At 41.9% G+C, this 12,776-nt stretch overlaps 1 protein-coding gene across 5 annotated transcripts in view; it reads left to right on the top strand.

Moving 5' to 3' along the window:
* Positions 1-12,776, top strand: part of ERG (ETS transcription factor ERG) — a 144,148-nt gene that overhangs the window by 105,533 nt on the left and 25,839 nt on the right. For all 5 annotated transcript variants that reach the window (XM_062598960.1, XM_062598969.1, XM_062598932.1 and 2 more), the window contains one exon: positions 4,612-4,829. In XM_062598960.1, coding sequence (XP_062454944.1) covers positions 4,612-4,829 — 218 coding nt within the window. The remainder of the gene's footprint in view (positions 1-4,611; positions 4,830-12,776) is intronic.

Below are 12,776 nucleotides of genomic sequence, written 5' to 3'. Positions count from 1 at the left end.
TAGATTAGCATGTAAATGAGTAACAAAAAACATTTAGTAGAAATAGAACTGGCATCCATATTTAAAAAGCCCTTTGCCAGATGTCAGTATTAATATCTTTGTGTATGTTTGTATATGGCCAGACCATGCAGCTATTCTTCATAACGGTGAACGCTGACAATTTTTATATTACATTTGGACCAGGAGCTTGATTTTATAATGACTGAGGAAAGTGCACTTTTAAGACCCTGCATTTGGGCAAGAATTACCTATATTGCTTTCCATCAGCCGTACAGTACTATAGCATGCTGTTAGAGCCTTCTTTCCACAGCTTCCACGGGGTTAAGGCTTCTAGGCTTTAATTAGTAAAGAAAAACGAAGAATAGACAAGTTGAAAGGAAGCATACAAGCAGCAGCCAAAGGAGATTTTCTGCCTGTTTGTGGGATACCGAATTACATCATGTAGCAGATAGTTTTATATAGCTGAGAAATGCTTCACATTTCTTGATGTTATTTCTAGGCTATCCCACAGTATTAATTTCACACAAGGGTACATCAGTTTGTATTAGCTGACTGCTCAGTGTCAGTGGGTCTTGCGTGGTCTGCAGAGTGTGAAGTGGCCGGGCCACTCACTGCCCAGAGAGCCTGACGTTTCGAGCTTAGTAAAGGGAAAAAAAGAAAAGTCAGCAATTACAAACCCGTGACACACAGCTCCCACTCTTGTATTTCAGAAGACTTCCCTCTGTGTGTGAGCACATGCAAGGACGCAGTAAATCACCCTGTTGTGGTTGCTGGTAGATCAACATCAGTGGCCCTGAGCGCGTTTGGTAAAGACGACAGAAGGTGCAACTGCCTGAATCCTCAACCCTGGCAGCAGAGCGGATACTAAACGTAGTTTCCCTGTTTCCCACAGTGAAAGCTCAATCTCACTTGTGTGCAAGAGGAGAGAAAAGATAGTTAAGGAGGAAGTTAGGCTAATTCTAGTTTAGATAGCGTTCTCTAATTATGCTGACTCCTCAAAATTATGCAAAAGCTTTGTCAACTAGTTCAGCTTTTGTAATGTGCACAGAGGATGAGTAATACATGTCCTAGTGTCCTTCAGGATATCCCAGTGGAAGTCAATGAAGGCTCAGAGTAAAACATCAGAGAAGACAGTATCACAGAGTGTACAGTATGCAAGATGGGTTATAGAGGAGTGTTTGTTACTAAATTAGAATAAAGACCTAGCTAGCAAGGTGTGTATTTCTTCTCCACTTATAACTAGACATTCCTTTGTGTAATACGAAGTCATAGTCCCTCTCCTGGGTTCATTTATGTTTGTCTTGTTTTTGCTATAGTCTTTTATATATTTACTTAACTCATTAACTGGCATCATATTTTTACTGTCCTCAGGAAGTTAAAATGTGTGCACTTTCTCTTTTTGTATAACATAATATGCATCCATAGCATAGGCAATATTTACTGTCATTAGTAAGGCCAACAAACAGAAATCACATCTTTTTTTGGTTTAAATTTATGCTTACCCCAAGTATTTCTAAATTAATTTATATTAGGTGGAGCCAGGTTTAATAGGAAGCAGAATAAATTTGCTTTGCTTCACTTGTGTGTGAAAGGGTAAGAAATATAACTGTTAAGTAGCATTTTGATGCCTGTTTTGAAAATATCTATTAGTCAATGGTTTACAGATTGAAATAATAATATGCCTTTTGTATTTGCAATCTTGTATCTGCTTTCTCTTGTAAAGTTCACTCTGTCATGTATTTGCTGTAGCTAGCTCTTCCAAAATTAACATTACACAGCATGTTATTCTGCACATGTATTAGCTCATTAGCTCTCCAGTGGGGCAGAAGAGAGGGAACTGTGCAGCAAATAATAGTCTCAGGCACTGGATATTCTGTGATCACCTGGCCAGGCTGTAAACCCATATCTTCATGAAAAAGTTGCATTGACTATAGTGACAGATTTTTTTTGTCCTCCAGCATAACATTTTCTTTCTTTAGTTTTTGTGATATGATCCCCACTACTCTACTGTCTAAGCACATGAAGTCCCCCCCCCCCCCCCGCTGTCTCTCAGTACAGTGTAGCCAACCTTTGGGGTGCAAGGAATGAGTAGTCATCTCCCCATGTATCTCCTGGAAAAGCAGGAGCCATCTGCAGGCTTCTCCAGCAGAAATGGCTCATCAGGAAAGCATCAGACCACCAGCAGGAGCATTTCTTAGCACGATCAGGCGGACCAGAGACCCACAGGAGTCAGAGAGACGTGACAAAAGGGCCGTGTTATTCTAGCATTTCTCCCCTCTCCTGGAAGCACTTTCGCAGCGCCAGAGGCTCAGAACGTAGCACTTAGGAAGCTGATTGTTGTTTGAGGGGGAAGAACGTGGAAAAGAGGGGCTGTAATTAGCATGTTAAAATTAATGGTGATATTTTGGAGGTGACCTTTGCACTCAAACACCATCCAAATGGCAGTAATGAAACACTGTAGATCTCTCTCTGATTTTTGCCTCTTGGCCTATGGCAGGAAGAGGGAGTTGGTTAGTGTTAGGGATTCAATCATAAGTCTCGTGGTACTTGGAGCTCTGCTTGAGATCCAACTCCCTGAGTCAGGAGATTAAGGGGTAATCTCAATTTTCGTAAGAAATAATATGAAGAAAGTGATGTTCTAGCCCTTCTGGCTGGAGGGAAAAGCATGAATATTAAGAAAATGCACCCTGAGGGCTCACAAACCAGACAAATAAGAAGAATGATAAATGTACTACTTCTTAAAATGAATAAATATAGCTCCTGGTTTTTAAGGTAGTGTGTAATTGCTGAAGCTTGTGTAAAGCAGCTGAGGAAGGTTAGAGCATGGTAGGCAGTAGCATGTTTTCCCACAGCCTGAGGATTCCCATCGCTCTGGCTCTTTTGTCTCTCCCCTCTCCATTTCGATCTCCTTTGCTGACAGAGACGCTATTTTATTGTCCTCCTGTTGGCTGTCAGCAATGGGGCTGGCTGCAGCGCGGGCCCACACACGCTGCCTCGCGAGGGTGCGGTTGCACATGCAGTACCCTGCCCCGAATCTGGCTAACACGTCAGTCCCCCTCCCCGCTGGCCCCCACACCTCCAGCCATCGCCAGCTGGCCAGCTCGCCGGCTGCTCTCATCTGGCACGCTGCAATGCCTCGGCACGACGCAGCTTCAGCCAAGCCTCCTCTGTTTGGCAATATGTGGCTTGCTCCGCAGCAGGCTGCAGCAGCCCTGCCAGGAGGGAGGTGTTGGGCTGCTCCCCATTTTATGCATGTCACGGCAAAGCTGTGAGGAGGTAGTCCTGCATTGAGTTACTGTTGGTTTAGAGAGTTATAGAGTACCTGCAGATGGAGAGAGGGGTTTTCTTTGCAAGGCTGGGTTTTGGTTGACCAGCTCCCCAACCCTGCTATCCACATGGTTGCCCCGTTTTGTGAGCCAAAGAGAAGGCAGGAGCCCCAACAGAGACCAGCTCACATGGCTATGGAGCCCCACTGGCAAGTGTATCCAAATTAGACACCTGAGGTTAGGTAGTATGGATCCCTTCACAAGTTTCAGCCCTTCCCTCTGCTTCCTGGTGGACCAGGTGGGCACCTAAAGTCTTGCCAGGAAGTCATCTTCTCCCGTGACTTGGATCCACATAACACCAGCAAGAAGTCCATACCTATCCATACCAGCCTCTTGTGATGAGGAAGGAGGATGCTCTTCCCTGGTGACTACTTCATTCTGTATCTGATCTCTGGCTGGCTGCAACTGCAGCTGCTGCACAACTGTCACATCTTTTGAACTCTGCCACCCTGAATGGCTGGGGCCGGAAAGGTGCAGCAACCACATTGTCACCACAGTAAGGGAAGAGGGTCTGGGGAAGTCCTTCCCACACAGTGGCAGAGCTGGATGTCTAGCCAGTACACCAGGAAGTGTTGTTCTGAGAAAGAGAGATGGCTGGTCAACACAGCGTCTTCTTGTGGGGCTTGCTGAGGAGCAGTGTCCAGGCCAGAGGCTGGTTAGTACCTCCACCAATGTCAGCGGTAAATCCTGGGCTGATCTGCCTTTGCTGCTGCTCACAGAAAGAGCAGGATCCCTGGTTCAGAGGTTACACCCAGCTGTATCTCGGCTCCTTGTCCAAAAAGGGATTGGCCTTAATCCTAACGGAAGGAAAAGAAACTCCCAGTGAGTCAGCAAAGTCGAGCTTCTAATCATTTCTTGAACGGAGAGTTAATGCAGCTATGGCAGTTTACACCCAGTGCAGATCTGACCCTCAGCCATCCATATCTTGGAAGCAAAAGGCCTGAGCTTCACTGCCCTTCCTGCACTCTTCTCACTTTTAGCTCTCAGCCATTTTTCTGAAGTGTTTCATAGAGCATGTGTGTGCATCTTTTTAGCTGTTAGCAGGAAATGTCTCATCAGGTCAGTACTTCAAGGGAGATGATGTATCTGTGAGATGCATTGACAAAGGGCCTGCCACCTGAGTCCTCACCCCTGCAGACAAGCAACATGCCTAAAAATCAATCAGCATTTAAATAAGCAGCCAGCTGTACATCTTGTCTTGATGTGAGCAACCCTTTTTCTTGTGGGGAATTATAGTACCTGTTCTGAAACACTGTCATGCTGACTTCTCTTCTCTGGTTTTCAGGAAGCATTATCAGTGGTGAGCGAAGACCAGTCCTTGTTTGAGTGTGCGTACGGATCGCCCCATCTTGCGAAGACAGAGATGACCGCCTCCTCTTCCAGTGAATATGGGCAGACATCAAAGATGAGTCCACGTGTTCCCCAGCAAGACTGGTTATCGCAGCCCCCAGCCAGAGTCACCATCAAGATGGAATGTAACCCAAATCAGGTTAACGGGTCAAGGTAATAAGGCTGATGCTACCATGGCTGAAGTACAGTTTTTGTTATGAGGGATATAATTCAGTTGTCTGAACTTAGGAGTCTAGCTCCCTTAGATGCCCTAAGATATCTCAGCTGGCCACTAGCTGCTACCCAGGAAGCCTACAGGCCTCTTGTACATGGTATGCCACACCTGCAAGCCCTGTCTGGATGTCTCAGATATAACAGTGTCCCAAAGAGTGCTGCAGGAACAGTCCTCTCATGAGTTCTGCAATACCTTTCTGTATTTCCTCTGACGGTGAATAATTTAGGATGTGAACTTGGATTACGCCCTAGGTGAAAGAGTACATGTGGTTATGTGAGACAACATGTACTCTATCCTCCTTATTAAAGTTAGCAAAATATTAGTTTGCTGTGTTTTTGGAGAGCTATATTGATTCACCTAGGGGTATGGGGAACGTGAGCTAATACCTGAAGTTGTCAAAGTATGGTAATTTGATTTGCTGTTTTTGCTCTAAATGTAACCAGATAGGGCTGCGTAGGAAATAAATTCTTGTAATAGCAGAGGGAGTGAACTATTGATCTTTGCTTTTATTTTACTCTTGTATTTACTGCAAACCTAATGCCAAAGAGCATGATCATGGAGCTGGACTTAGAAACGTTTATGTTGAAGAAATAGCAGGTGCATGGAGGCAAGCAGGGGAGTAGAAAGGAACAGGAAAATGTATTAGTCAGATGAGTAGGCCATAACTACAGCATGTCAGCAGACTGTTATCTAGGGGCTTTTTTTGTGGATATCACTGTGAAGGAGAATTTTGTGGATTAAGTAGAAAGAGTAATGCAATGGATTTGTGGATGTTGACTGGTAACTCTCCCAGGCATAGGGCCATTATGGGATTTCTCTCATGTGGAAAATCAAAATGGTGCTTTTTTTTTTTTTAAGGAAACTTTCTCAATCAGGTGATTTCATATTTAAAATGCCCAGCTCTCAAAGCAGTTTTGCTTTAGTGTTGCTGAAAGACAGCGGTCCAGAAAGAGTCAGTTACTCTTGGTTTTTGGCGATCTATCACTGAAGATTGTGCTTCACAATGCTTTGTCACAAACACCTGCCTATTAATCTCATCTCCCAACATCAGTTGCTTAAAAAAAACCCACTCAGCCACAGCCACTGTGGTTACTCTTCCCACTTGCTGGGCTCATGTGGTGAGCACCACTCACATGGCAAAGTGGTTTGACAGTATGTCACTTAACGCTCTTCATTACTAAGGATAGAAGTCATACTGAAGTCAAATCACACTTTCCATTAAATAATCAAAGATTTGAGATACATAGAATAAGCAGTGAATTGAAATTTAAGTTATAGAGTATTAGAGGAAGTCTTTTTATGAGCCTATTTATTCAGAACCATTTTTAGTGAAGAGTTTCTTTGTACTAAACAAATACATAGAAATAATCACTGGTGGTGGGTTGATTCAAAAACAGTTTTGCCTATTCTCTAACATTAAATATTTGGTTTGAGATTTCTAGAAGAGAACTGATCACTGCATTTTCTCTACATAAGCTCTATAAAGTGTGTTAGAGTAGAAAACTAGTGTTAATACTGAGATTAGCAACAATAACTTATAATATTACAAACAACTAAAATCAGTCAGACACCAAATCTTATTTTCATGTGCTCCCAAGTCTTAAGAATGAGTCTGGATGATACAAATCCATCTGAAATTTGTGATCAGTCACATTTTTAAATGATCCTGAATTTGCTGCCCTGGATTCTTGACAACCATAGCTAGCCTGAAAATTAGAATTGAGTTTGCGAATAATGGGTATTTTGCTGCTGTTGTGATGATTTAAGTGTAAAACCTGTAGGTAGTAGTGTTGCTTTTTTTTCAGTTGAAACTTTGTCATGTCTAATCTTTGTTCACAGCCCTGGAAAGGATTATGTTCTGATTTAGGAGACCAGGATCCTCATGAGTATAAAAAATGTACCCATACTCAGATCAGTTAAACTGGGACTGTGGATGGATTTTTGTTGCCTGTGTGTGTGAATACAATGCAGAAAGTGTACTCTCAACCACTAGTCTGTCCAAAGTCAGTAGAGATCAGTAGGTGCCCTGACTTTGGAGTACCAGAGCTGCAGGCACTGAAGCACCTGGCTCCTGCAGGGCTGCCTTGGCCAAGAGAGCGGAGCAAGTGCCTAGCTCTGGGACACCTCTGCTATTGCACCTGTGTTCTGCCTTGCCCTCAGAGAAGCCTAAAAAGCTGGCTGTGGATGTACCATATGGTTGGACGTGCAGCAGGAGGACACTATGCTCAGTGCCTTAAGGTCTTTCGCTTCGTCTGGGGACTGCAGTTTTTGGATAAAAACAGAAGTAATCCAGCAAGTGGAGAAGCACAGCTCAGCCACCAGAGCAGAGTGTCCCAGCAGCTAGGTCAGAGTTAGACTCTTCATCTTTTGCCTGAATCCACAGTTCACATGTTCCTGCCTGTGTGGTCGCCCAACTTCAGCTGGGACTGGACAGGACCAGCTCTGGTTTGGCATATTCCTTGGGGTTAGAGGCATGCTCTTGGATAGGTATGGAGGGGTGTCTCGTTCCATACCTCTCCAGTCTGAGCAAAATTCGTGTTATATGTGAACACAAAACACTCTCCAAGGATAGACCATCATTCAGAAGCCTCGGATTAAACAGGTCTGTTTGGACACAATGTTGTAGTACCTCACATTCCTTCTACTACATTCCTTCTTTCTTTGTCTTGTTTCCTATTACTGCTTCTGGAGATGCTTAGGCTCCTTGCACAATCAATAGGCAGAACACCTGAACAGCACAAGAAGACTTGTGCGTCATTTTTAACTGAACACCATCACTTAACATTACTTAAAGTGATCATTATTAGAAAGTGAGCAGAGCAGTGGTGACCATTCTTTCCCAATGTGACCTGGCATACAGGTCATGCTGGCATGAGAGGCCGTGCAAGTTATTGCTTTAATTTGCAAAATATTTTTGATCAGAAGACTGATTATTTTATGTACACGTTCTGATTGAATATATACATGGAAGAAATTTGGCTCTTTCTACATTGAATTAAAAATAATCTACGTGCTGCATTTGAAGCAGGCTTTCATTTATTAATCTTGGATTCAACAGCCCTATTGACAGAGCAATGCTGCATTGATAACTGGAGAAAGCCAGGGGACTCATACAGTGCTGCAGTTCCTAAAACAAGATAGTGTGCAGAAAAATAAACAAAACAATCAATAATAGACAACATAAGATAAAAATAGATTAATAAAACCAAAACATTTTTCATACATATATAGTTTGTTTATACAATCTAGATATATATCCTTAGCACAAACTAAAAAAAAAAATCGTTAATGTAATTAAAATACACTGTTTATTTTGTGGAAAAACTATTATAAGGCCCAGCACAGGCATGAAAAAGTAGATCAGAATATTATAGTTTTAGTAGATAATTCATTTTTCCAAGTAACAAATACAAGTATGTTACGGTATTTCTAAAACTCATATACACGTGTGTATATAATATACAGTGTTAGAACACTTCAGAAATTGTAAAGGCTCTTCGTATGTGATATTCATGTCAGTTTCAGGGAAAAAAAGTGTATATCACTCCAACCTTTCATCAAGTAAAATTACTTATCAATAATATATCATCGATGAATAATTATATCAAATATTTTGATGTCATATTGATTGATATAGACAATATGCAAGTCACTACAGTTCGGTGCAATATATGCATCTCTTATAAGTCTGAAAACCATTTGTTCCTTCTTTGAGTCCCCCTGGGCCTTTTCCATTTTTTTGTTGGTATTTCACTGGTTTCCTGACCATGTGCTGTTTGCCACATAAGTAATACTGGCCACAGTTTATATGCATAGATTAGTGGTGCCTGCCATCTTGTAGGCTACTTTGCATTTACTTTTCTGCAGAAGCCTTCCCCACCCTGCTTATTTGCAGTCCATACATTTCTCTCCTTAAAGAAAATGCTCAGTTCTTCATTAAGTTCTTCAAAATGTTTCATGTAAATATTAAAAATGAACGTGTGTGGTAGCTAGAGAGCTTGGAGCTGATTCTCATTTTTGGTAAAACCCTATCTGCTTCATTTACAGTCAATTTAAAATCTGGGTTGTCCCAAAAGAGTCCAAAATATCATGGTCACATTGCAGAGCCTTAGAAGTGTTACCTCTAGGACCTCCAGAGTATCCGCTGTAATGATCGTCCTACGTGGGAGACTGGGCCGGAATAGTAGTGTACAGAGCATGCCGAACAGGGTGCCAGACCCCACAAAGTGGTAACCAGAGCGTAGTTGGCTTCATGCTGATCTGCCCGGCTCTCACTGTGTTAGGCTGCTTCCTGGCCATATATTCTGTCGTCTAGAAGAGGGTATAAAATTTTAGGAGTGTACTGAACCTCTTACACATCAATAATTAAGTACCCACTCAAAGCACAAATATATGCACTCTGCTTAGACTCTCCTTTCCCCAGATACATTTTGGCTGTAATTGCCCTACATTAAATCTCAAAACATAATGGTTTCAAAACTGGCATTCCTGTGAATACTGAAGAAATAACATTAGAAAGAAATTAAAGGATTATTTTCAGGGTGTTGCCAAGGGAATTAGCTACATAGTTTTCTTTAACAGTAACAGTATTTTTAAAACTAACCCCTGCTGCACAGCACCAGAAAATTTAGCTTAAAGGCCTACCTTAAACTAAGCAGAGTAAGAAAAGTTGAAATGAAAGCTCTCATTTACCTTGCTGTTGCATACATAATGTAGATTGTCACATGTGGTATAAAATTCAGTTTCTTCAAATCCATTATGTTGGTACAGCCGCTGTATTTCTTCCAGACACATAAATCTAGAGACCTTTTGTGGCATATAGTGAATCTTTCACCTGAGTGAAATAATATTGCTTCCTGATATTTATTGGTCTTGACTCAGACTAAAAGATTCACTCTGTTAGTAAAGTACTGTGTTATTATTCTGGAGGCTGCATGTGTCATACTTACTGTTCTGTTTATTGTTCTTTACGCATTATATTGAATTAAGTACAAGCAATTCTATTACAATGTATATATGCGAGTCATGTTATGCATTTAGGATGAAATTTGCTCCAGTACAAATGCTCTTGCAAGGCCCTGGTTACTGGGTCCTGTTTAAAAGACCATTCGAATTAATGGATCACTTAGTTGGCTCTGAACACATTCGTCTATGGAACTTACAGCTTGCACACCACCAAACCCACGGGTGGGAATATAAAAAGGTACCTTGGAAGAACTGAGTTTACTGGTAAGTAATCTCTCTTTATAAGGGAGGCTGAAGTGGAACGTAGGGTCTTAGTCAGGCCATCGATAAATTTCACATGTCATGAGCAGCATGATGACTTCATTAAAAAAGCATCCCGAAAGTTAGCTGCAGTGAAAGCTCAGCTGAAGTTTTCCAATATCAACTTGGCTGATTCAGAAGTTTTAAAGAAATGCCAGAAATAATTAGTTGTCATTAAGATTTAATCATGTGCAGAGTGTTATTTTAAGTGCTACCAATTGTTGCTTGAAAACCATTTGAAACTAAAATTATCACTTAATATATCTTTTGTGCGGGCTCTTTTGGGAAGTACCATTTTTTCTTGCGTGTTCCTGTTCTGTATTTCCACCAAAGAGCCTCAGTACTAGCCTGTTTGAATGCATATGGCAAACAGGAGGACTCTTCTGAGCCCGGAGTGGCCTCGGCTTTTTTTTTCTTTTCCTCCTTGTTGTAAGCTCTCCTAAATTAGAATGGATAGTGATTGAGGTACCTTATGCAGTCTAACCATTTGCCAGCTGACTTATCCAGCCATGAAGGGGGGTGCAATCATCTCTGTGGAGCATGGCATTGCCACCATGACTGGACCATCCTGCTCCTAGCATCCAGGTGGGCACCTCTCCATTACTCTGCCATCTGTGGTATAGACAATGGTGTATCTAGTTCTAGCACACCTTTCATGCATCCAACATGCTGAGAAACAGGATCACTGTTTAGCAATCATCCTGACATCACTTATTTTTCAAGGGCATGGCTTTTTCCATAGCTGAAGCACCACCACTCAGCAGAGGCTTAGTCTCATTCATTCTACATCTGGTGGCGAACCACTGGCATGCAATCCTGATATTCTTGGTAAACCTCAGCTCAGACTAAACAGCAAGTCGGGTCCAAAACCTATGGCAGTCAATGGGATTTGTTGCTCTGGCTCCAGCAGGAGTTGAGTCAAAACCTACATCAGTCTGCAGCAAATCTGAGACTTGTCTTAAGAGGATGACTTTCCTAATGCACTTATTGGAGCTGCCTATATAGAGTAACATTAATCCTGGGTAAAAAGATACGGTGTTAGCTATCTCAGATTGACAAACTTTATTCCCACTGACTGGGTGGTTGTTGGAGTGGCTGCTTACCAAACAGGGAAAACTGTAAATTCGGGATTATCTTCATGCAGGGCTTTGTGTTTGACTGCTTCATGAAGCAGCTCTTTGCTAAGAAAATCCACCAGCTTAACATTTGTGTGTGTGTGTGCGTGTGTCTGTGCGTGCGTGTGGCTTGGCTCTGTTCTTGATATAGACGTTGCCATGCGAAAAACAAGCTGTCTTTCCAGCCTACCACTACTCTAGCTGCCTTTAGCTGGGCTACCAGGTGCTAGCTAAAGAGCTTTCTGCTCTGAGATAATATGTTTACTCTTAATTGGCACAACTACATTTCAGATTGACCACTGATACTTAAATTGTGTGCTCAGATTTCAGAGAGTAAGATGGAGATGAGGGTAGTGAGAATTTCAAATGTGCTAAGCAACCAGAAGTTCTCATATGAATAATGAAATACAAGATCAGTCTTCAAACATTGACAGAGACCCTGCAAGAGTTATGATCATCATCACTATTTATGACTATTGCTATCATTACTGCTTTATTTCCAGTACAGTATTTACCATGTTTAAAACATTATTGAAGAGCCTGTGGCCATGGTGCTCCCCTGTACTGGCACTGCGCAGACGCTGAGAGGAGGCTGTCTCTGACCCAGTAGGCATTTCAAGATGAGCCTTCTCCTCTCCCCCTTCATTAGCAGGTGATTTATTTTGATTAGGGTAGGATCAGTGGGGATGTTCAGTATTTAAAGTCTGGGACTAGCATTTTAAAGACAACAGAATGCAAGATAAAGAAAAGTGACTAATCTTCTTTGACTTTACAATTTTGCACCCATCAGCCTCACAGCCCAATAATACCAATCACAAAAGTCAGCAGACATTCCACAGACGTGGGGGATTATGGTTTCCATACAAGATGTCACTTGTTATGCCTGGCATGCTGTACTTTGCTAACCTTCTATATGATCCCTACCCATAGAAGAAGGCATACGCGGTTTGGGAAGGGTCCCATCTCCCAGTGTTTCATACTTTACAAAACCACAAATACAACAGTCTTACAAGCTCTTGAAATGAAATACAATTTGAGAAATGTAATCCATTACCATTATAATAGAATTTCTATAAAAATAATAAAAGAAAAACAAGAGAAAATAGGTCCTGAAAGTTATAGGCCAACTGGGAAGTCATTGTGGCTTTGGACTAGCTATCACCCTATCAGACTTCAGAATTCTCCCAGGCAGCAATCTAATTGTAAATTATGTATATACAAAACATCATTTCTTAGCTTCGGCTTTTAGTGACCCCCTTCCCTTCTTTCCCTTTCTTCACTCCAACCTCACACATAAGAAATATTGAAGTGTTTGCACTAATGGAGAAATGACAACGTGCAGTCAAACTTAAACCAGCTGTTTCTCCACACTGTGAACACAAAGAGTAAGGCTGGTAATATTTATAGCTTGACTGGCCTCTAGTGAGCCAGACGCTGACTGCCTTAATTTGCCATGATGGCCTTAAGGCTTGAAGCAGCTGTGGACTGCAAGATAGGCAGGGAAGG

This window comes from Rhea pennata, chromosome 1 (genome assembly GCF_028389875.1).
Source record: "Rhea pennata isolate bPtePen1 chromosome 1, bPtePen1.pri, whole genome shotgun sequence".
NCBI classification, from domain to species: Eukaryota; Metazoa; Chordata; class Aves; order Rheiformes; family Rheidae; genus Rhea; species Rhea pennata.
The sequence above is the reverse complement of the archived record's forward strand: the minus strand, read 5'-3'. Positions and strand labels throughout refer to the sequence as shown.